The sequence below is a fragment of the Protopterus annectens genome, chromosome 13.part0, assembly GCF_019279795.1.
Source record: "Protopterus annectens isolate FY-2018-M chromosome 13.part0, PAN1.0, whole genome shotgun sequence".
NCBI lineage: Eukaryota > Metazoa > Chordata > Ceratodontiformes > Protopteridae > Protopterus > Protopterus annectens.
Genome location: NC_056747.1, coordinates 610681518 through 610707419, shown reverse-complemented (window position 1 = coordinate 610707419; position 25902 = coordinate 610681518). Strand labels below are relative to the sequence as shown.

General features: G+C 42.9%; 1 protein-coding gene across 2 annotated transcripts in view; it reads right to left on the bottom strand.

Annotated features, from left to right (window-relative positions):
• TRIM37 (tripartite motif containing 37) overlaps positions 1–25902 on the bottom strand; it is a 2575817-nt gene that overhangs the window by 1541492 nt on the left and 1008423 nt on the right. For both annotated transcript variants that reach the window (XM_044054277.1, XM_044054276.1), the window contains exon 13: positions 17939–18015. In XM_044054277.1, coding sequence (XP_043910212.1) covers positions 17939–18015 — 77 coding nt within the window. The remainder of the gene's footprint in view (positions 1–17938; positions 18016–25902) is intronic.

The window sequence follows — 25902 nt, the reverse complement described above, 5'->3', positions numbered from 1 at the left end:
TTTTTGCCACTAAAAAGAATCCTGAGTAGGTTCCAGATCTCATCTGGCCTGGAGGGATCTTCTACATGACTCTCTTTTTTAGCAGCTTTTCTATTTCTAAATCTGCTCTCTCTCTCTCTGATTGGGTGGAGCATCAGAGGATCCTTTTCATTTTTGTAGGGGGAATTTGAGAAAATTATATTAAATAACCTCTGAATATGATCCTCTGCACCCAAGTATCATTTGTGATGGATGCCCAGGCTTCATGGTGCAGAGAAAAGCACCCCCTGAATGTTTCCAGAGAACAGCAGATGGGCAACATTTCAGAAGCGCTGGTAGTGTTTGTCTGACAAGGAATCCTGAAAACCTTGGTTCTAAGGGCCACCTCTGCTGTGACGGCGGTGCCTTCCATTATTAGAGTCCCTCCCCTCTGCCTCTGGGGAAACCATCTCCTCATGAATCATAGAAAGGAAACTGGGACTTGCAAAACCACAGCTTTCTACATACTCAATGATTCTACGAGAATGACCTTGAGGGGTAGAAGAATGAATCCCAACAGTGGACAAGGTGTTTCCATCTTGCTCATTTCTGGAAAATGTTTCCTTTACCTTTGAACCAAATAAGGATGATCCATCAAAAGGAGCACTGATGAACTAAGACTTGAAGGGCTCTGCAAAATCGCACAGGAGCATCTAGGCATGACTCCTGATGGCTATGTCTGAACCCACCACCTGTGAGGCACCCTCTGCAGACTGGGATATCAGCCTCATGGATACATCAGATATGGACTGAAGGGTGGCCAGTTGTTCTGGTCCTCCACAGACATGGACACAAAGTGATTTGGAGATCTCCTTTTTAAAATCTCTTTGCAGCCCTGTGCGCCAAATAATTCAGTAACCTTAGGGCAAAAGTTGCTAAAGCTTAAAATCTCTTTCGAAATCGGTCCAAATCCCTAGACTCCCTGTTAGGGGGAAGGAAAAATGAGTTCTGTTCTATGAGTTCTTTCTTAGTGACTGCCACCATGACCATGGCATTTATAAGGACCCCTTGCTCCAGTGGGCTCTGACTTTGGAGGAGGGCTAATAACCTGTTGGGTCACCTGAGGATAGGCTCCATAGTATCCAGTTCCTTCCATGCAAGTCATGAGAGAAGATCTATCTGCTCACCAGACAGCGGGATCATCAAAGACATAGCTGAGTGAGACCAGATAGCCTCCAGGAACACAGACTCCTCCTGGGAAGGGAGTTCAGAAAACTATTCCACTTTTTGCTTCAGAAGTTCCACAACTTCTCCAAAGGAGACATCATCAGGTGCAGATCTGGGGGACCTTTCCCCTTCATCGAATTCAGTTTCTTTAGTCAGAGATTCCTTAGGGGAATCTACGTCTCCAGTTGCACATTCTCTTCCTTTGGACCTCATCACTAGGATGATCTGGTGAGGTATTGGAAGTGACAGGGGAGTCCTGAAGGAGGACTGACTGGAGGCTTGCTCGGGTTGGCTGTCCTGATGGGATAGATCTGAGAGGCTCAGAGTTCAAATCCAATGGTGGGATACAGATATGATCAGAAGGGGGCAAAGATATCCTCTCTCTATGCAGTAAGAAGGCCTTCTCCACTACCTGAAAATGGCAGAAGGTCCAACATGAACAGCAGCCTGCCGCACTGCAGTCCAAGTCTCCTGCTCTGATGTGTTCTGGATCCCCCAGACCCTTGTCCCAAGGAAGGAGCCAGACCCCATCTGTCCAGTGACGAAGCTTCTAGGTGTAAGGTGGCTTCAACAACTTCAGAGTCAACCCCAGCCCCCTGGTGCCAAAACTTCAGCTCTGACACTTAACCTGCTATAAAAGGGTGAGAAACAAACAACTTAGGAACATGGTGGCCTGAGTAGACGAATGACCTATCTTCAGATCCAACAAGCACAATCTCAAAGATCTCGGAACTGAGGGCTCTGAAACCACAAGCTGAATCAGAGAAGGGGAGATTCAACTGAGGGTCAGTGGAGGGCAGGGCTCACTGGTCCAATGGGCGACAGAGCCGGAATTATCCCATCTGCATCAGAGCTCCGAGGAACTTCCTAATCATCCTATCCACTTCTGCCTTGGACAATCTCCTGGAGGAGGAAAGGGAGGAGCTAGTGATGGTGGCCTTGGTGTCTTCTTCAGGAACAGTGAGTTGAGCAGAGGAGAGATCGTCCAGTGAGAACTGGGAGGACTGGATGAGAGGAGACTTCGGCTTTGAAATGGTACGATACAAGGTGGTCGGAATCCATCTTAAAAGTTTTGAGGGAGGCTCTTTTGTTGGGGCTGATCTTGGTGAACAGTCAGAGTTCTTTTTTCTAGAGTCCTTGTCTTTTGGAGCCGATTCAAGCTTTTCTTTTTCGGACTTCTTGGGGGGGGGTTAAGCCCCAGCAGCTGAAGGAAGGAGGCCCCTTCAAAACCAATTTGTTCCTGTGATCACTGTGTGCTTGCAAGTTGAGGCGCGTACAGATAGTGCAGTCAGTTGCACACACGCGCGCACACACACACACACACACACACACACACACACACACACACACACACACACACACACACACACTTCAGCTTACCTTTCCTGAGCCTTCTTTGCAAATAAAACGAATCCTTCCAGGTTCGCAAATAAATTAAATCCTTTCAGCCGGACATCACAAATGCATTTATTAAACCTTTCCAGGTAACTTTGAAAATAAATCCTTCCAGGCGACTTAGCTTATTTCTGGCTGGTTCGTTCCCGCTCACAAAGCATTTGAACCAGCCTGTAACCCGGAAATACGTGCGTCACGAGCTCAGGCTGGTAGCCCTGATGAGCTGACGTCATCGCACACGCAATGACATCAGCCAAAGCGCGAAAAATAAAATAACGGAAAATAAATTGGAAATGAAGGGGTGCCAGTCGGGAATCGTGGCACCCCACTATTTGGACCCCAAAACTCAGTAAAAAACGAGTAACTCGGGACAGTTGGGAGGTATGGGGGGGGGGGGAGTTCAGGAAGAATGAAAATGGACAATGCATATTTATAGTTACGGTGACTACACAACTTTTATATCTGATGTTGTCATTTTCATTCGTTCCTCAACAAATGGGACAGAGTCCTCAGCAACAGTAACCTTGGGTGGCCCTCATGGAAAGATGTTCCAGAGAATTGCAGAACCAAATGCAGCCCTGTTTCTGGAGATGTTATCCAACTTGTAATGAGCAATAAAGATATGAGCATTAGAGCAAGTGACAGCTGCACAGATATCAATGGAAGCTCTGGCCCAAAAAGCAGCTGACACAGACAATGACCTAGTAGAGTGGGGTTTGGTTGTCTCGGCAAGGTTAAACCTCTCAAAGAGTAAACATAAGAAATACAATCTGTTATCCATTTGGCTAAAGTAGTTTTTATACTAGTTTTCCCAATTTGTTACTGGCAAATGAAACAATTGATCAGTTTTTCTAAAATCTTTCATCCTATGAAGACAGAAACGAAGCTGCCTATGTATGTCTAAAAAGTGAAGCATGTATTCTCCTTTGTCAAATTTAGGAAATAAAACTGGCAAGCTTATGACTTGATTGATGTTTGTTTCTGAGGCAACTTTGGGTAAAAAGGAAGGATTAGTGTTGTAAGGTAACCCTATCTTAATGGAAAATCAAATAAGGTGGTTTTGAAGAGAGCCCTTGGAGTTCAGATACTTGCCTCTCAGAAGTTATAGCCACAAGAAAACTGTTTTCCAAGAAAGAAATCTGAGATATGCTTTAGCTGAGGGCTCAAAGGTAATTGTACTAAACTCTGTAAAGAACAATGAGATTCCAAGGTGGAGTAGGATCCTTTATTGGAGGTCTAAGTAAAAAGGCACCTTTAAGAAAAGCCTTACATAATTTGAATGAAGCTAAAGGGGAAGCATTACTTCCAATGTGGAAGTTAGAGATGGCTGCCAGCTGAACTTTGACGGCAGAAAAACTTGCACCACCTTGAAAAATACAGGCAAGAAGCTCTTTCTGCTGAGCCCAAAAAGAAAACCTTTTCCATTTACTTTTACAAGTTCTCCTTCTTTCTGGGATGAAAATAACTTTGGCGAACAGTACAGGAAGGTCTGGAATTTCCAGTCATCACTGGAAATGCTGAAACCATGCAGTCAAACTGAGGCCTGCAATGCCTGGATGAGTCATTCTTGATGGATGTGAAAGGATATCTGGACTGGGGTCCAGTGTCCAAGGAGGGCATAGTAGATGAGACCATAGGAAGGGGAACCACACTTGCAGAGGCCAAAAGGGGGCAATGATGATTACCTTGCTCTTCAACAGGAGTGTTTTATGAAGGAATTTGGGGATTAGAGGCAGGGAAGGATAAGCATAAAGAAGAATTTGGACTAGAGCATCTCTTGATGACAGCAAGATTGACCCTATTCATGGAAGATCATGTTTGCCACTGATGGACTTTGAGGCATCAGGATACTTCTGCTGAGCTTGTCTGCTAGAATGCTGGATTTCCCTGGTATATGCATTGCTACTAGAAAGTGGTTGGAGGAGAACATCCACTACCAAACTCTCATTGCTTCTCAAAGGGGGTAAGATCTGGTTCACCCCTTGTTTGTTGATGTACCAAACAACTGACATATTGTCCATTTCAATAGCAATTGTCTCTTGAGGAAGAGATTTCTGAAAGGCTTGCAATGCCAAAAGGACCGCTCTCATCTTCAACACATTTATATACAAATTGATCTCTTTTGGAGACCACGTGCCTTGAACAGCTCGTCCCAAGAAATGCCCCTCCCCACCCCAACTGGAAGGCATCCATGGTCAATGCGACATTTGGGGGAGGAAGAATAAAGGTAAGTCTTTGACAAATCTCTTCGGCTTGAATCCATCACAGTAAGGAGTCCTTGCAAACCTGAGATAATTTTATAGGATGTTGCAGGGGTTGTCGAAGAATTGGCCATTGTACTACTAGAGTCCACTGCAGGATTTGCATACAAAGAAGAGCAGTAGGTATCAAGGTAGTTGTAGCAGCCATTGATCCTAGGGCTTTGGGAATCAGTTTTGCTGGGGAGAGGGGTGACTAAGAACATGTCTGATATGTGATATCAAAGCAAGAATTCTGGTTTGTGGTAAGAGAGTGAGACGACTGGTTGTATCTAAACGAGACCCTATAAACTCCAAGTCTTGAACTGGTTGCATATGGGACTTTCAAAGACTGATGGCAATTCCCAGAGAATGGGTAACTTTTTCTAAGAGTTGCCTTGCTGATGCAGTGAGGAGCCAGTTGTCTAAATAAGGAAAAACCCTGAATCCATGTATTCTTAGATGGGCTGCTAACAGTGCCATACATTTGGTGAACACCCTGGGGGCTGTGGTGAGACCAAAGGACAGGGTTCTAAACTGATAACGGCTGGTTCCAGGTGGTAGTGTAGGTATTTTCCGAGTGTCTGTTCATTTTGATGTGATAATACATGTCCTGAAGATCTACAGAGCACAGCTAGTTGTCCTTCTGTAACAGAGGCAAAATGGGCTGACTCGTGACCATCCGGAACTTGGAATTTTTTTACAAACTAGTTCAGATAACTGAGATCCAGTATAGCTCTTATTTCCTCTATTTTCTCTGGCACTAAAAAAACCTTGAGTAAAAATGGATCCTCTGTGGTCTGATGGGGCCTCCTGGATGATTCTCTTGTCTGGTGGCTTTTGAATTTCAGAGCTGTTAACTCCCACTGATTGGGAGGAACATTGTGGTGGTGTTTTCCTTTTCAATGAGAGAACTTGCAAAAAGGGAATGAAATATTCTCTGGATACAATTTTTTTGCACCCAAGTATCTTTTGTGATGGCTGCCCAGGCTTCTGGGTGCAAAGACAAGTGCCCCAGACTGTCTCCAGAGAACAATAGTCAGGCAATCCTTCAGGAGCACTGAAAGGATCTGTCTGAGAAGGCATCTCAAAACTCTTGGTTTTGCGGACCACCTCTGCCTCATGAGCAACATCTTCCATTGTTATTATTTCCCTTTTTGCCTCTGGGAGAAATATCTCCACGTGATTCTTGAATAGGTCCTTGAGATTTCTGAAACCACATCATCTTACCACCATATTGATTTCGAGAAAAAGGTCTTTGCAAGGTACAAAAATAGATTCCCATGGCAGACAAGGTGCTTCCATCTTTATCACTATGGGGAAGTCTTTTTAATGGTGGGCCTAAACAGAGAAGATTCATTAAATGGAGCAGTGAAGAATAAGAAGTTATGTTCTTACCATAACGTTCCATGTTAGTTGTCTTCTTCTCGCCTTCTTTCTTGCTGGATGGGTTCAGAGCCGATCCTCAGCTCCGACTCGGCCTATACTATAGCTCAACAGCTATTTTTACCGGCTCGAGGCAGCCCTATAACCCACAATACCATGCGCTAACTCCCCAGATCTCGTTTTGAAGCCAAGACATAGTATAAATATATTATTATAGTCCTCATTTGCAAGTACGGACTCCCTGCTAGTAACACTAAAGATACGGGGAAACCGTAACATGTTGTATCTCAAGAAATGGAAGGACTCCGAGACCTCAAGTCTGTCCAGGCTAGGGGGCAGGAGGGAGGGACGCAAGAAAGAAGGCGAGAAGAAGACAACTAACATGGAACGTTATGGTAAGAACATAACTTCTTAATGTTAAGTTGTCATTCTCGCCTTCATTCTTGCTGGATGGGACAGCGTCCCTAGCACCTTGGTCCTGGGTGGCTCAATGGAACAGACTCCTGAGTACAGTGGAACCAAAGTCAGCTCTGTTTCTGGAGGCTATATCAAGTTTGTAATGGGCAATAAAGGTATGTTGGGAAGTCCATGTAGCTGCTGCACATATGGCATCTAATGGTAACCTTGCTTGAAAGGCCATTGATGTTGATAGTGCCCTGGTTGAATGAGCCTTAGGCCTAGACGGAAGTTGCCTGTGTCTCAACTCATAGACAAAGGTAATAATAGATGTCAACCATCTGGAGAGAGTACCTTTGATACTGGAAGCCCTTTCTTTCCTGCAGCATAAGAGAGAAAGAGCTGGTCTGACTTTCTGAGTTGTTTTGTCCTGTCTAGATAATACCGTAGTTGGTGATGAACATCCAATGAATGTAATTTCTGTTCAGCCCTGTTGGAATAGTCTGGGAAGAAGACAGGCAAGTCAATGGAGTGGTTTAGATTTGCTTTAGAGGACACTTTCGGTAGGAAGGAAGGATTTGTTCTGAGAGTTACCCTGTCTTTGTGAAAGACCAAATAAGGGGGACGGACAGACAAGGCTTGAAGTTCCGATAGCCATAACATCTGCCAGAAGGGTACTAAAAACAGAGTTTTCCAAGAAAGAAGCTTGAGGGAGCAGGAGGTTGCAGATTCAAAGGGAGGCAGAATCAATGAGGTTAGAACCAAATTCAAATCCCATTGTGGAGGCGGATCCTTAATTGGAGGTCTAAGCAAAAAGATGCCCTTGAGAAAGGCTTTACAGAGTTTGTGGGACATAATATTTGCTTCTGAAAGCCCCACATGAAAATTAACAATGGCCGCTAATTGTACCCTGACAGTGGCTGACGATGACCCTGAATGAAAGATTCCGCCAGAAAGTCTAGAACCTTATGAATGGGTGCATGGTAAGGATCTAAGGACCTAGCTTGTGCCCAGAGCGAAAAACGCTTCCATTTACTCGCATACGTCTTCCTAGTATTGGACTTATGGGAAGCCAGAATGATACCACAGACAGGAGGAGAAATAAAGGGAAGCCTGGCTATGGTTGAAGTGGAGCAACCAAGCTGTGAGGTTGAGGGAATGAAGAGACTGATGCAGCTTGCCCGTGAAATGGGTCAACAGATCCGGAAGGGGTTCCACATGCCAAGGCTGTTCCAGTAGGTAACTGTGCAGGAATGGAAACCATACTTTTTGATGCCAAAACGGAGCAATGAGGATCATTTTGGATCTCAATGCGGTTGCTTTCTGAATTAATTGTGGGATCAATGGTAAGGGAGGAAAGGCATATAGAAGACCCCTGGGCCAATCGTGAACAACAGTGTCTCTGGGAGCATGGCCTGGTAGAGGAAAGAGTGTGAAGAAGTCGAGGCACTTGCTGTTTTGAGGAGTTGCGAAAAGATTGCAGCAAAGCTGGCCCCACTTCTGAAATATTCTGTCTGCTACCGCTTGATTTAGAGACCACTCGTGAGCCATGAGGATAGTTCTGCTCAATCTGTCCGCTATGACGTTGGACTTCCCGGGGATGTGCATTGCTATCAGAAACCGTTGAGAGGAAATCGCCCATTGCCAAAGTCTGAGTGCTTCTCGACATAGGGGGTAGGACTTTGTTCCGCCCTGCTTGTTTATGTACCACACCACAGACATAGTCCGTTTGAGTTGCTATAGTCCCTGTGGGAAGAGAGCTCTGAAGGGATTGCAACGTTAAAAGCACTGCCCTCATCTTCAGGACATTTATGTGCAGGTGGCGTTCTAATTGTTGCCAAGTGCCCTGGACCGTCCTGCCCTGATAGTGCCCCCCCCCCACCCGAACAGGGAGGCATCCGTTGTCACCGTGGCAACTGGGGGGGGGGGACAAAGGGTCTGCCCTGAAAAAGCTGAGGGGAAACCATCCACCAGGAGAGATGATTCTTGCATGATGGGGTTATCAAGATGTTGTGAGTCATTGGGAGCTGTTGAAAGGACCACTGAGAAAACAGCATCCACTGGAGGAGCCTCATGTGGAAGTGGGCTAATGGGAGTAGAAGAATCGCCGCTGCCATGAGGCCTAACGCTTTCAATACTAACTTGACTTGAACTCTGTTGGACTGAAACAGGGAATGAACATTCCGCCTTATGTCTTGTCACTCTCTGAGGTGGTAATGTTGCAGACATTTCTTTGGTGTTTAATACGGCGCCTATGAAGTTTATATATTGACAAGGAGGATTTTGCAAAATTTATAGAAATACCTAGATTGTTGCAAAGGTGGATAGTGTAATCCCTGGCCATTATAAGATGCTGCTTGGTGGTAGCGGAAATGAACCAGTCATCTAGATATGGAAACACCTGGAATCCTTTTTGTCTGAGGTAAGCCATGACCACTGCCAAGCATTTGGTGAACACCCGGGGGGCTGTGGTGAGACCAAAGGGCAGGGTTCTGAATTGATAATGACTGGCTCCTAGCCGGAAGCGGAGAAACCTCCTGGAGCACCTGTCTTTCTTTATATGATAGTACGTGTCCTGGAGGTCTAACGAGCACATCCAGTTGTCTCTGCCCAAAAAGGGTAGAATGGACTGCAGTGTTACCATCCGAAATGTTGTCTTTTGAACAGAGTTGTTCAATCTGCTGAGGTCCAAAATGGGTCTCAAGTCTTTTTTGGTACCAAAAAGAATCTGGAGTAGATTCCGGATCCTAGCTGATCTGCTGGAACTGCCTGGATGACTCTTTTTTTCTAACAGCTTTTTTATTTCTAGCTGTGCCTGACTCCTTTGTGCGGGTGGTACGTCTGGTAGGGGTCTTGGCGGTTGTACCGGAGGGGAAGTGAAGGGAATTTTGCAACCCTCGGATATGATCTTCTGTACCCATGTGTCTTGGGAGAGGGATTGCCAGGCTTCCGGGTGTAGAGATAATCTTCCCCTGACTGCCTCCGAAGGCGGACAGTCGGGCAGCTTCTCAGGGATGCTGAAACGGTTGGTCAGGGAAAGATTCCCTGGAACCCTGGTTATGTGGACCCCCTCTGCCCCTGGGGCGGCGTCTGTTATTATTCCCCCCTCTGCCTCTGGGGGGAAATTCACCACGTGCGGCAGGCGTGACTCCCTGAGGTTTGCAGAACCACATCTTTCCACCCCTCTGTCCCTTAGGATAAGGTCTAGAAGGTGTGGAAAAATGGCCTCCCACGGCAGAGAGAGTCTTACCATCTTGCTCGCATCTGGTGAGGGTATTCTTCACCTGAGGTCCAAACAATTCTGAACCATCAAAGGGGGTGTTGGTGAAGGACGCCTTGAAGGGATCGGCAAAGTTACAGAGTCGCATCCAAGCGTGATGTCTCAACGCAACACCTGTGCCTGCGGCCCTACTCGCTCCATCGGCTGCGTAGGAGATAAGCCGCATGGAGGAGTTAACAATGGAGTCCAGGATGGCCAGCTGGGAGTTCATCTTGTCCTGATACCCCGCAGCATAAGGATCCTGTACAGTTTCACCCAGTTCTTTGAGCAAATCTCTCTGAAGGCAGGTGAAATGACAAATAGTTCAGCGATCGCATAGTAAAGGTCGCTGAAGCAAATGTCCGCTTACCGTACCTGTCCATGGTCCTGGACTCTTTGTTAGGAGGATGAACAGGTACAGAAGGATCAGCCAATTCCTTCTTAGTGGCTGCTGCTACCACCATAGCATCAACTGAAACACCTTTGGTGAGAAAGGATTTGTCCTCTGGTGCAGAAATAAATTTAGAGGGCCTCCTAGGGGTAGGTTCCATTGAATCAGGAGCTGCCCACGCCTTTCTAGCCACTACCTCCATTAGTGGGTCGAAATGGGGAGACACCCAGGAGGTGGAAGGGCGAGATCCAAAGGCGTCAAGGTAAACCGACTCATCCTCGGAGGGTTTGAGAGTGGACCAATTTCCCCTCTGTTTTAGGATCTCTAAGATGTCTGAAAAAGAGACATCCTCAGAGGGGGATCTCAGGGAACCCTCCGACTCATCCAAGTCGGTGTCCGACGTGACAGACTCGGGGGAGTCTATGTGCTTCCTCTAGCACTTTCTTTTCCTAGGGGGTTCCCCTGAAGCTTCAGGGGAGGCCTCGGAAGAGGAGGAGACACCCAAAGTGGGTACCCTACACTTTGGATCTCTGCTGTCAGATGCAGGAGGATGGCCAGAGACCGTAACAGGCACTATAGAGGGAGGAGCTGCAGAACTTAACCTTGGAGTGGACACTGGGTCCAGCACGCTCCTCATCACCTCGAAGGCTCCCCTATCGGGTACCAAGGGTAGTCCCGAACCACTCCCGACACTGACAGAGAAGGCTCCGAGAATGATGTCGGGGCCAAACTAACCAGAGCCGAAGCTCTGAGAGGGAGAGCGGGGTTGGACAAGGGTTCGATGCCACTCGCCCCCTCGGAGCCGACAGTGGAGTCCCGGTGCCCGGACCTCTCCACGGATGGAACCAATGAAGAGGTCGGAGCCCACGACACCAGAGCCGAAGGTGGAAGTATCGGCTCCGACGTGGGCAAGGTTACGGTTCCGACAAACTCCGGCTCCGAACTCGAGAGGTGAATTGGAGGAGGAATCGATAGCGGTACCGAAGGAGCCACAGTCTGGTGAGATGGGCTTTGGAGCATTTGGGCTAGTGCCTGAGATTTTATGAGCCTACTGACCACCCTCTCAATGTCGTGGTCGGAAAGCCTGGATGACCTAGTTGAGTGAGTCCTATGACTCCGCTCCGATAGGAGAGGGGATCTCAAAGCCGATCGGACGGAGTCTAGTGAGGGGGATCTAGAGCGCTTGCGTGCTGGGGTCGGCTCCGATGCAGGTTTCGGAGTGGATACAACTTTGCCAGCCTCGGATCCGATTGGAACCGATGTTGGAGCCATCTCAATAACGCCAGCCCTCGACTCAGGAGCTGGAGCCAAGGGTTTGGCAGTTTTTGAAGACTTCCCCGAGCCAGACTTGGACGGGGAGTCATCGGGCTTTAATAAGCCCCTTAAGAAGAGCTTATTATGATGCTCCTGCAGGATTCTTGAACTAAACCCGTGACAGACGGAACAAGAGGCCTGCAGGTGTAAAGGCCCTAAGCAGTAGACACAAGAAGTGTGACCGTCTGTCAGAGACATTTTCTGACAGCACGAGTCACACTTCTTGAATCCCGAGACCTTAGTGTCTTTGGACATAGTCCTAACAACAGCAAACACAGTAATCACAGTCAGTCTACACATACAGTCAACTTAAAACTAGACAAAAGTTAAGGGAACTGACTAAACCCACACACAGACACTGTAAGGGGTGGGGAAAACTAAGGTAAAGCCCGTAGGCCCAAAGATAAAAATTAACTAAAGAAGGGAAGAAAGGCTACAAAAGGGCTGTAATGAATAAAACAATCAATAGGGACCTAACAAAGGGTATCTATCTGGAATAATTACCTGAAAATTAGTTCTATAGAAAAAAAGTCTCTTTACTGACCTGAGCCGGTAAAAAAGGCAACCTCGCAGCGAAGCGGCAAACGAGATCTGGGGAGTTAGCACATGGTATTGTGGGTTATAGGGCTGCCTCGAGCCGGTAAAAATAGCTCTCGAGCTATAGTATAGGCCGAGTCGGAGCCGATCCATCCAGCAAGAATGAAGGCGAGAATGACAACTTAACATTCATGCTTTAAAGCTCTGCAAAGTCACACAATCACATCCAGGCATGTCTCCTAATTGCTATGCCTGAACCTGCAACCAGTGAGGAACCTTTAGCTACATGAGAGATAACCTCATAGGCCCTTTCAATAAAGGCTGTAGGGTGACTAATCATGAGGAAAAAGTCTTTTCTTTCCCCACCGACATGGACTGAGGGGGTTGAGTTAGAGCTCCTTAAATAAGTCCCTCTGTAATCTAGTGAAATGTGCCAGGTAGTTTAGTAACTTTAAGGGAAAGGTCACTGAGGCATAAACTCGCTTCCTATACCTGTCCAATGTCCTATAATCTCTATTAGGGGGATGGACACAGGAGCGGTCTTTGGCCAGCTCCTTTTTGGTGGCTGGTGCAACAACCATGGGGGGGGGGTCAATGGAGATTCCCTTACTCCAATATGGCATGTCTTTAGGTGTTCCAAGAATTTTATCCAGATGTCTGCGAATTGGTTCTATGGTATCCAGTTCCTTCTATGCCTGGCAGGAGACAAGATCTATAAGCTCATCTTCCAGGCGGGATTAACCCAAGATGTAGATGGGCCAGACCCGAAGGCTTCAAGGAACACAAACTCCTCCTGTGAAGGAGCTTGGAAGACCAACCACCTTTTTGGTGGTAGGATTTCTAGAATGTCTCCAAATGAGAGATCTAATAGTGGAAATCTAGGGGAACCTTCCCCTTCATCAAAATCAGTGTCTTCTGTCAAGGATTCCTGAGGTGTATCCAAGTACCTCCTTTTGCACAACCTCTTTTGGGGGACCTCTGCAGTGAGATTCTCTGGAGAGATATCAGAAGAGGTGTGGAGCTCCCTAACTGGAACTGCCTGGAAGCTCTTATGGGTTGGCTGTCCTTGTGGTGTAGGTTGAAGAGACTCAGAAACAGGATCCGAAGAGGGAACAGGGATCCTAAAAGGTAAGAGTTGAGACAGCTTTCAGGTGAGAGAAGACCCTCTCCACCACCTCAAAAGCAGAGGAAGCAGAAGAAGCTAAAGCCAATCTGACCGGAGCCGAAACTCTAAGATCAGACAAACCAGGGCTCTCCCGAATCCTCTGCTCCAAGGGAGGAGTCAGAGGCCAGCTGTCCAGCTCTGAGGCTCCAAGGGGAAGCGACAACTCCAAAAACTTTAGAGTCAAGGTCATCCCCTCAGATCAGATGTCGACACTTCAGCTCCGAAATACATCCTTCTCCAGGAGAGTCGGAGCCAAATGGATCAGGGAGGTAGTCAGAGTCAAAGATAGGGTTATCTTCAGATCTTATAGCTCGACTCTTAGAGGTTTTGAATCCAAGGGCTCCAAAACAGAAGATCGGATTGGAGAAGGAGTAATGATGATATGTCAGGGAGGTTTAAGTTTCACTGATCCAATGAGAGACTGAGCCTATAAGACCCTCATCTGGATCTGTGTTCTGAGGAATCTTCGCCTCATTAAATCCACCTTTGCTTCAGAAAGACTGTGTGAGGACCCAATCAAAGAGGAAGTACAAGGAGGTTGAGAAGACTTTCTTGGGGTCTCTTGCAGGAAAGCAGACTTTCGTCTTGGAGACACAGGCTCTGGAAAAAAAACAGAGCTTTGGATGCAAGAAGACTTGAGTTGAACATGTCACATATGATGATTTCAGACCAAAGTATTTGGTGATCTTAGCCGGAAGCTCTGATATCGGAGCAGATTTGGAGCTCTGACAGGAGAGCACTTTCTGTGCTCCCTGGACTCCATGGATTTTGATTTCTGAGAGGCGGTTTGAGCCCCTGAAGTAGACACAGTGGAAGGCGGCGAAGAAGCAGGAATAAGGACCTTAAGCATTAATTTGTTACATCAATCACTGATGGCTCTGAAGTTGAAAGCAGCACAAATATCATCTGGGTGAGCAGGGCCTAAACAATAAACATAACTCTAATACCCACAGGGAGTGAGTATCTTGTTCCCACAGGAAATGCACTTCTTAAATCTAGTAGGCTTTTCAACCACTGTTATAAAATATGTCTAACAAAAATTCAGACAAAAAAAAAAAAAAAAATTTTATTTTTTTTTAAAGGAAAAGTTATACCAACAATAGAAATAACATCATCTTACAGAGAAGGTAAAGGAAAAAGTAAAGATTAACCAGCTACAGTAAAGAATACCAAATGATGGTAAAGAATTTATAAAAAGGAATAAAACTAACTTGGTGGGAAAGACAACTAAAAAAGATGATAAATAAGGAAGATTAAGTTAAACTCTAAAGTTTTTACTCACTGTTCCCAAATTACAAAACTGCTGAGCTTGAGAGAACACAATCCTGACCAATCGTTAGAGCTCCAAACGAGATCTAAGGTAATGCAGTGGCCAGGGTCATTATGTGAAAAGGAAGGTGCTTGAGAGTTTGATCACAGAATCTAGATAAAGTGGCCAAGTCAGATCAGAGACCCATTCGCTGAGGAACAATTGCAAATGACATCAGATCCTTTGATATGTTTTTGCCCATTTTGACTTAAGGGAAGGACACAAAGTTGGTCTTATTTTCTGAAATCTTTCATGCAATAGATGAAAATAACACCTCAAATGTCTTTGCACATTTAACAGGTGAAGAGTATATTCACCTTTGTTAAAATATGTTGGAAAAAAGACTGGGAGATTTATAGTTTGGTTTATTTAATTTAGATTCAGATGACGCCTTGGGAATGAAGGTTCGGTTTAGTCTCGGAAAAAGACATCTTTGTGGCTTGCTGGACAGCGCTTGTAATTCACAGACTCATTTGGCATAAGTGACTGCTACCAAGAATAATGTCTTCCAGGACAAAAATTTCAAAACCTCTGTGGTTGTTGGTTCAAAGGGAAAGCGAGTTAAAGCTTGCAACAAAGTAATGTCGCAAGGAGGAGCCAGGTCCTAAACTAGAGGTCTAAGAAAAAAAGTGCCCCTAAGAAAGGCTTTAGCAACCTTAAGAGCAGCAATAGGGATTTAAACTTAACCAACATGAAAATCTGACAAGGCCACTAGATGAACCTTGACTGTGGAAAAACTAGAACCATTCTGAAAAAGCTCTGATAAGAAATCGTATTATTTTCAGAGGCCTAAACAGGGAACCTTTTTCCACTTGCTTAAACATACCTTTCTTGTTCCAAATTTTTTGTCAAGCTGTGAGGATGTAAACCACCTGCTTTGAATACCTGCCATCTCTGGCTATCATCAGAACTGGAGGAACCATGCAGTTAATTTGATCATGAAGAAGTTTGGCAGAGGATATCTGGACAGGTGACAGAATATCTGATGTGTGTGCCACTGTCCATGGAGGACAAAGCAGTTAAGGCCAAAGGGAAGGAAAAAACCTGATGGGGGCCAGAAGGGGGGTAATCGATGCGTTTCTGTTTACACTTCTTTTTCCTATGGACCTTCTGCTGGGGAACATTGCGAGTAGGTTCTGAGAGTCGGACTTGGAACTCAAGCTAAGTATGTCTCATGGAGCCCTTGATGCTGACTGCCCCACTTGACCAGGATGAGAAAGAAAAGCAGATGAAGTCAGAGGTTGGGTTGGATCCAGCCTGGGTGGAGTGAGTCCTTCTGTAGCTGAGACAGCCCTCTCAACAGCCTCAAAATTGGACCCAAGAGAGCCACCCAACGTAGAGGAATGGAGAATTCCCTCCTAGATCCAACCAGTCCAAAGCCAACCACACAGCTGACCTGTCGAAGTCCAAGGTGCCTAGAGGAAGGTACAGGTCCAAAGGTCTGAGGCTGACCTCTCCTCCAGGGTCCCGATCCCAATGGTTCAGTTCCATGTCTCATCCCGGTCTGCAGTTGAGAGAGAGAGAGGTATGGAGGGAGTCAAAACCACAACAGATGTCAGATCTGAAGACATCAATCCAGGAGTGGTCAGAGCTAGAGGAGGATGACGTGGGCATGGCAGTCAACAACAGAATTGAATATGGACGGGGTAGCTGGAACTATACTCGGATACGTCCTGGGCGATGAGACCAGGATGATCCCCCAACTGTATCTACTGCCTCAAGAACCTCTGCATCATCCTGTCAACATCTGCTTCTGAAAAGCTTCTAGATGAACATGCTGACCTCAAGGAAGCTACAGGAGGAGGTCTGGAGTGTCTGGACCCTCGAAAATTGTAGAGTGAATTCATGGACTGATTGGCTCCAGGAAAAATACCAGAAGGGGTGAATGTGCCTGGATCTGACAAGCGCCTGTTGAGACTTTCCTTGAGTTGGCAAGACACTCAAGGGTTGGATCTGAGGAGGTGTCGGATTCAACATTTTGCTTTGTCTGACTGTCGAACTAGATGAGGCCGACAGCTCCGGGGACCATTTCCTACTAAAATTCCTTAATCTTTTCTGGAGTTTTGCTGGCTTCCTTTTCTTTGGCTCTTTTTCTTTTGATTGCTCTGCAAACTTAGCAGGAGAAGATAAACCTTCCTAAGAGATTTAACAGACAAGAGTTCTTTCAGAATCAGTTTATCTTGATGACTCTGGATCGCCTTGGATTCAACAGATTTACAAACGTCACACTCCAACTCTAAATGAGTGACCCCACGCAATACACACAACTGGTGTAAGTCTTGGGGGGAATCTTTTGGTCACATTAACCACATTTCAAAGCTTTTTTCTGACACAGTATGCAACAAACTCCACTATGAAACAACTACATTCCAAGAGCAAATGAAAAGCAGCAAAAACACTCTCAAACACTAGTCCTAAGCATTTAAAAAAAATTAATGGAAGAAACCCCTAAAGGAAAACTTTTTTGGTAGAAAGGCAGAGGAAGGAAACACAGTAACTGCAAGGAATATAAAACTCCAAACTATAATACAGTAACCAACAAACGAGGACTAATAACTATAGCAAAATATGACTACAGATCTAATAAAAGGTAAGGGAGAAGAATAAACAGCAAACCTTTGACTTATTGTTGTCGGCAGATAAGGAGAAGAGAGCCCTGAGATTTCACTTGTGTCCTTGATGGCAGCAAATGAGATCTGAAGCTAGAAGGACAGCAACGAATTGTGGGCATGGGTGGAGTCAGAGTCCTGGTTTCACATGTTTGAAAGTGCCAAGACCCAGAGACCCAACTGTTGAACATGGCAAAACTGTCTATCAATCTATTGACATTTCATAGATTTCATCTAGATTCTTTCTAGGTGAAATGAGGAAGTGAAGATGGCACATAGACCTATTTCACTCTTTTTTTAAACATAAAGTTAATCAAACAAAAATATCTTGACACAGAAATGAACAAGCCTGTAACCACCAATTATGTATCCATCCAACCTGGGACTGACTGAAGTGTGCAGACTGTATCACTGATCCCACTACTCAATTTATTTACAATGGAGATGTGAGGTCTAAAACTCTACTACAATTGAGTAGGTCAAAGATAAGACATTTCAGAGGCAATCCACATCAAATGTCTAAATGCAACTTGAAATTATTTATGCTAATTCTCAAAACAGTAACAGTAAGTCAAAATATAGTCAACCTCACAAATAAAACCATTATGGAACATCCAATTAATTTAAGACTTGCATAGCACATCACAAAATTGGCAAGGTGGCCTACAAAACCTAATTAAGTACCTAAAGTCCAACACTACCAGAGAGGCATTTATCTTACTGTGCATATGTTTACAGCTCCTAGTTACTCTTACTTGGATGTTTCTGGTAAGCCTGCTGAAAGTTCCAGGAACACAGACAAATAGCAGCCACGTACCACTCCATTGCCATCCTGAAAGAAAGTCAAGCATACTTCAGAAAATGTCTGAAACTAAACAAAAAAAATCATTTTCCTCTCCTTAAAATAAAAAAGGTCACCATAACTCACCAACTGAATTATCTGCATGACAAATATGCATTTTCATTCTAAACAAAATCATCTCTTTTTTTCTGCTCTCCTTATTTATTCATTTTTGTTGACTAGGAAACTGGGCTGACCCAAATGGACAAATGTCACCAATAAACAAAGAGCTGTCACATTTCTATATTTTTATCACAAGGAATGCGGGTTATTGAACAAATTAGTAGCATTATTAGTTTAAATGTGACATGCGTGCATAGAAACAATAGCTACACTGCAAAAAGTGAAATCTATGTAAGATTAAATATCTTAAATCGAGGAAATAATGCTTCTTTTTTTGCTCTACAAGATTTTTCCAGTTTTTATGTAAGAGAAGTTTGCTTGTTTCAAGCCATTTTGTCCTCAATTATCTTAATAAGATTATTTAACTTGCTGTTGAGATTTTATTACTGATTCTAAGTAAATAAATGCTTAAAACTACAACTATAAGATTTAGAACCATGCTCAAGCATGCAGAAATTGGTTTGTTGTAGTCAGAATTTCTTATTTCAAGCATCTTTTTCTTTCACCTCTTCATTAACTTATTGCAAACATTCAAATAGCACAACATGTCTTTTAAGAATGGGCTTATCTGTTCAGTCTGCCTTTATTGATCAAGATATTTGAAAAATAAAGTTTGCCATTCATCTGGTCAACATGAACACAAGCAGAAATACATTTTATAGCCCACTCAAGGATCAAGTAAAACATTTGTTGAAAAATAGTTAAACAGCACAAATACACAAATAATATCATAATCTCCACAAACAACACAGTTTGACAGTAAAGGATACATCTGCTTGTAATTCCAATGACATGAAGAACATGTGGCTTGGACAGTGATGTCACCAGAACATGCAAACAAAACATTTCAACCATTTGTAACGAAATTTCTCCATTTTTACTTGAGCATAGCAACTTTGCACACTGTTTTTGAGTTTGAAAGACCCTTGGGGCAGCACTGTACTTGGGGGGGGGGGTATCACTCATGCTCCCACTGCTGAGGTTCTGGGTTCAAATCCCATGTGGGTGGAGTTTCAATGTTCTCCCCGTATTCGTGTGGGTTTATTCCGGGTACTCTGGTTTCCTCCCACAGTCCAAAGACATGGAGGTTAGGTGAATTGGTGATAAGAAATTGACTATGTGCATAGTGTGCGAGTGAGTGTTTTAGTCCATGCCTTGCAATGAGTTGGCGCTTTGCCCAAGGTGTACCCTGCCCTATGCCCTTTAGAGATGGCCTCCAGATCACCATGACACAAAATGGAAAAGTGTTTTTGATTGTGTGTGTGTGTGTGTGTGTGTGTGTGTGTGTAATATCTTCAGTAGCAGTCAATGCGAATTGGGAGACTTTATATCTAGGAACACACAAGTCATTTGAACTGTTGTACAACTCTAGTACATCCTCAAGATAGTATCTGATGTGTACAAAAGTTTGGTTGTTGCAAATTGTATAACAAGAGGTAAAATCAACCAGATTTTCAGCATCTGCAAACTCAGTGGCCTATGCAAGGTGTGTGGCCTCCACTTGATAAGCCATATCATCTTCTTTCACTTTTAACTGCTCTATTGTCTCCTGCAAACCTTAGTGGTGTGTAGGAGCCATTATTTCAGTGGTTTTACTGTAAGTGTTTGGATACTTTAGCAGATCACATTGTAAAAAGCTATAGATCACCCAATATGAATTTCAAGTAACATCTACACCAAGCTCAGTGCTTTACATCTCCAGCCTGCAGCACACAAAAATAAAATAAATGTTTGAAATTAATTTTATTATTGTCCTGTAACCTATGCATTCTTTGTAAGGCTGTCTGCACACCACTGGGCACCACCTTTACTATCACCCTTCTTGTTCATCTCTATTTCTCTGCAAATACTTGCTCCCCCCTTTACATTTCTTCTTTCCTTTTTACCCCATATCACTGTTTTGTGTTAACTCTGTCATATCTAGTAAACCTTACCTTATAATACAGCTCAATACCTTGCAATTCTCTTCCTTTTACTCTCTCCTTTGCATTCCTAAATATTCTATAATACTCTAAATACTGATTATTGTACTCTACTTACAATTCCACTGACAGGATTCTGCTGATAGATGAAGTCTGGTTTCACTTTCTGTATGTATTCTTGTACCTAGCCTTTTTGGACACATTCCTGTTCTGTACTTTCATTTCTTTACTCCCATACTGCCTTGCTACCTTCAAACAGTCTCAGCCAGTGTTTGGTGCCATCTTTCCTTTCACTTTTAACTGCTCTACTGTCTCCTGCAAGCATTAGTGATGTGTATGAGCCATTATTTCAGTGGTTTTACTGTAAATTTGTGGATACTTTACCAGATTAAGGTACTTTATCTTTAATGTACATATTGTATATTTCTTTTTTAAATCTGCTTTAGTAACAATACTCCATTGCAGGTATTTGTATTCAGCTGTACTGCAGTGATTCCTAGCTCTACATTTAATGTTTATTTTTGATTGCTTCTATCCAGGATTATTTCTGGGATATTTGTGAGTTTGCCAACTGTTTCTGGTGTCTATACAATAACCTGCCTAGCAGATAAACCTCATACAGTACAAACTGTTATCTGTTTAGAGGTTTGGCTTATTAAATGTTGATTTAGCTACATGAATCACTACAATGTGGTGAGATTAATGGTATGTTCTAGTTGTCTATGGCGATTGTAGAGACGCTGTAAACTTAACTGGCTGATAGTTGAATTTGTTGCATTTCTCTGCCTACACCTTGTGTCTAGTCACAACTTTGTTAGCTTATACAGTATCACCACTTCCTGGAAATACATGGTAATAAAAACCTTTTATTCTAGCAACATTCTAAGACATACAATACTTCAAATGTGTCCCTGGTTTTGGGCCTTTGTTCCCCCATATATTTTGGCTTTTTCCAGATGTATTATGCTACAAAGTTGAGAGATATGGCTGAGTGTCGAGTGCATTTTACAAGTGTGTTTCAAGTGCATTTTACAAGGAGATGAGAGCTTCAGGGAAAGAGAAGTTTAGTGCTGTTTATGCCAAATCTGTTTACAATGTGCAACTGTTGTTTAGCAAATGACATTAGTATTGTGGTAAAGTATTTGAAAACATTAGTAGCACAGCAGAGAGTATTACTTGCTTTTAATGCAGAAGGCTGTGGGTTCTTCTCCTACACCATGCAGATTGAGTGCTGGTATTGCAATGCCCTTTGGATTTCTGATTATTTGGTGCATTTTAAGGGGGGGGGGTATGGTTCTGCACTATTGAGTGTGCCCTCCTTTGTATGAGATGCCTATTAACTATGAACTTGTCGGTTTGTCAGTCATTCCATAATGCAATATTACCAGCTTACCAATTTTTTTAATGTAACATCAGCATTTTAATTCTCCAAGGGCAGCAGGCAATGAATTTCAAGATGAAATACTGAAATGTGAAGTTCTTTGCCAGTAGCAACCTCAGAGTTTCTTTTAATATGGAATGATTCAGATAATTTTTATTTATGCAGAGATTGTGCATATTGACTGATATTGATGGATTGTAATGACTGAAGTTTGAATGGCCTTTTATGACTGAAATTTTCTGAAATGAGTAGTCTTGTTATTATTGGTTCATATTTTTTTCACTGCTTACTGCAAAATACAAATTTAAAACACACTCTAACAAGTGGTGCAGTATTATACAAGGAATATAATTTAATACAGTCAGGAAGGTGATTCAAAGTACACGTACAGTACATATATGGGTCTATATTAGAATATCGAAAGATGTAAACACCGAATGTTTAAATGTCAAAATGTATTCAGCGAAAGCTGAAAAAGAACATACAGAACAGCAAATTTTTTCCTAGGGAAAAAAATTTGCTGTTCCAAAACACATACACACAACACAAGCACACCAAACAAACAGCAATCCACACAGATACACCTAAAATCTTACACCTAAGCCTACACTAAACTATACACACACCACTAACTATCCACTTACCTTAACCCAAACCCTAACGTCCGTCACTATCGCACATTCACCTACCGCGCCCTAACCCTCACGTCCACACAATTGCACACTTACCTGACCTGCGCCCTAACCCTAACTCACCTAACTCACCCTAACCCTCACATCCACACAATCGCACACACACCTAACCCGCGCCCTAACCCTAACTCACCTAACCCACCCTAACCCTCACGTCCACATAATCGCACACATACCTAACCCGCACCCTAACTAACCTAACCCACACTCAATCGCACACTTACCTGAACCCAACCCCATAGCTTTCCACCACAGTGCTTAAAATACCGAAGCAACAGAAACGGACAACCAAATTCTTTCCCTAGGAAAAAATTTGGTTTTCTGTTGCTTCGATATTTTCAGCTTTCGCTGAATACAGTTTGACATTTAAACATTCGGTGTTTACATCTATTGATATTCTAATATAGACCCTACATATTTGCATGGCCCTAAAAATGTGTGCAAGGAGCCTATGGTTTGAAAATGGTTCCCTATTATTTAAGTAATGTTTCGAACACCACTTTGTAGACAGCTAAATGTCGAAAAGGCCAAATCCCAAACAAACGGAAGGCCGCTTTTTTCCCGAGGGAAAAAAAATCATTGGGCTGTTTTTGTGACTTTGCCGTTTCCTCCACTGCGGTGCAATCTCGGAGTTGGTATATTTAAGTGGGGGGGGGGCAAAGGCAAAGCCCCCCCACTTTATTTTGTATTTGACCTTTTTTTTTGCGGACCAGCGATTTTATTTCCCTAGGGGGGAAAAGAAATCGCTGTTCCATTTGTTCGGGATTTGGAATATTCGACATTTAGCTGTCAATAAAGCGACATTCAAAACATTGAACATTCGCTTATTTAATAGGAAAGCTTTGAAAATGGCCAAATGTAAACATAATCCTCCACTGGCCAGATGCATTTTATTTGAATGTGCGTTTTAATGCTAAACATAATCCTCCACTGGCCAGATGCATTTTATTTGAATGTGCGTTTTAATGCCATGTCAATGAGTTTCAAGGCAGAGAAGTTTACTGGTCATGCTATGTCTATTGCCATTGTGAGACTGTATTGTTTGTTTAGCAAATGGCTATCAGTGTTTGTGCGATTTTATTTCAATATCTGTAATTATTGTAGAAGTAAATAAGCAAACAGTATGCAACAGGTTTGAACAGTGTTTATGGTAACTGCGGACAGCCAAGTCATGAACACTAGAATGGCTAGGGCTGCTTTGGTAGGGAGTTGCCGCATAAGGAGGCTGCTCTGGGTGGCCCAATGCCAATTCACAGTAATTGCAGTATATGAACCAATTAAAAGCTGCACAGCGGAGCCAAAGTTGTTCAAGGCATAACAGTGGGTTCGTTTATGGTAGAGCGTGCAGTTTTCCGCATTATCTGGAGCACTTGGCTTCTCTTTTATGTTTTAAATGTTTGTGGGCTGACAGGCATGATCAGAAAAATCCCCAAAAAAGGTATAATTTATTTTGTGAGGGGTGGCAAACTCAAAAACTGCACTGGCCGGCACAAACCCTAGCTATGCCACTGGCCCCCTCTAGGTGCTAATTGGTAAAGTCGACTGTTAGCAATAAAGAAAGTACAGTTGTGTACACTTACCATAAATGTAGATGTTGAGTGTATTCACTGTTGGCAGTCATCACACTTGGGTTATCTGCCTGCAGGTAGCCCTCAGTCGGCCCGAATACCAGAGACTTAGTATTTCTGCGTCAGTTGATGTCGTTTCAGGATTGACGTCAGGTCATCAGGGGTATAAAAGCAGGCAGACAATGCCATTACATAAGTTTTTCTTGGCTCAAATGTCAGGAGCTCCCAAAATAGGGAGCTAAGTTATGGTGGGAAAAACACTACCAGTAAAACGTAAATACCAATAGCCCTGTAAGGGGTGAGTAATAGACAGAGAGGAGAAAGAGAGAGACAAGGGGGCTGGAGGGTGGGAAAAGTACAGTTTTGTACCTACTATAAATGTAGATGTTCGAGTGGTTATGCTGCTGCAGTCATCACACTTGAGTTATCCTGCCGTCAGGCGGTCCCCGCAGTCGGCCTGAATTCCAAAGCCTTGGTCCGGCGTCGGTTGTCGTCACTTCTTCCGTGACGTCAGTGCGGCAGGGGTATAAAAGAGGCAGCCGACACCATTTTCTTCAGTTTTTCTTGCCCCAGATGTCAGGTGCCCCAAACTAAGAAGGCAAAATAAGAAGCTTGCAAACATACCTTATTGAAAAACAATAGCACTAGTTCTAAGCAAATGCACCATATAGACATGCATCCCAAAGGTTGATGTACATGGAAATATAAGAAAAAGCTTTGTAATACCACATCCGAAATATATATAGAGATTCATTTTTTCAAAGATAAGTTAAATATTATTTTAGATTTATAGACAATCTTATAATTATTTGTTATAAAGGTAAAGAAAAAGTAGATCAATTTTTGAGTTTTTTGAATAGTAATCAGTTTGTAATTAGATATGATCAGGCTCAGGTTGGTGTTAAAGTTGTTTTTCTTGATATGACTTTAGAAGGGCTTAGTGGTGAAAAAGTTAAGACTAGTATTTACAGAAAATTTAATCAACAAAATTTAATGTTACAGGGTACTAGTTGTCATCCTCCAAGTACCTTGAATGCTATTCCATATGGAGAATTATTAAGAATCAAAAGGTTATGTAATGATGAAAATGAAGTTAAAAAAAGAAGTGATGAGAACTATGAATATGTTTTTTAACAGAGGTTATGATAAATATAATATAGTGGAAAATTATTTGAAAATTTATAAAAATTATAATATTTATAGAGAGGGTAATAATATAAGAAAAGTTACAGGTAATAATTGATGGAGAATGACAGTATGTTTTTTGTTACTAGGTATACAGTTTTTTCAGAGAAGTTCAATAAATTATTAAAAGAATATTGGAAAATAATTACCAAGCAAGTTTCTAGTTTATCAGAAATGACACTCAGGTTCTCCTTTCAGAGGGGACGTAATATTCAGGACTTTTTAGTTCATAGTAAATTTAAGAGACCTACAAAATTCATAATTAATAGTATAAGAAGTTTAGGTACTAGTGCTTGTGGCAAATGCTCCATATGTCCATATATAGTGCCCACGTTCCATTTAATTAATGGAAAGAAATTTCAAACACAAGATGTTTTTACTTGTACTACAAAGGGCATTATTTATGCAATAAAATGTTCTTGTAATTATTTTTATATAGGTGAAAGTAAGAGAAGTTTAAGTGAAAGAATTAAAGAGCATGTTAGGGATATAAAAAATAAAAAATTAGCTAGCCCTGTGGCAGAACATTTTAATTCAGTACACAATGGGGTAATTGATAGTTTAGCAGTTACTATTTTGGAACATGTATTTGTATATTTTTCTAGTGATGAATTTTTTAAATATTTACTAAGAAAAAAAGAGTCTATTTTTATAATGAAATATAATACTTTGCAGCCCTTTGGGCTTAATAAGGAATGCCATTGGCAAAGTTTTATTTAATTTTTGTTATGCTATTTTAAACAATGTTAATGTTGCTTTAAGATTTTAATTAATTAATTGATTGAATGTGTTTGAAGAAAGTTATAAATTGGTTTGCTGTGTGTAGACAGTTTACTCTGTAAAGGCTGTTTTGGCCGAGGCGCTAGGAGAAAAACGCTTTTCTTGGATTATCCAATTTATTGCGGCTATTTTCATTGTGTTTTTCCACTATTTATTTGCTGTGGAATTAAAAGGTCATTTATCTGGAATTGAAGTCATTAGTTTTTCGGACGTGGTATTACAATTCT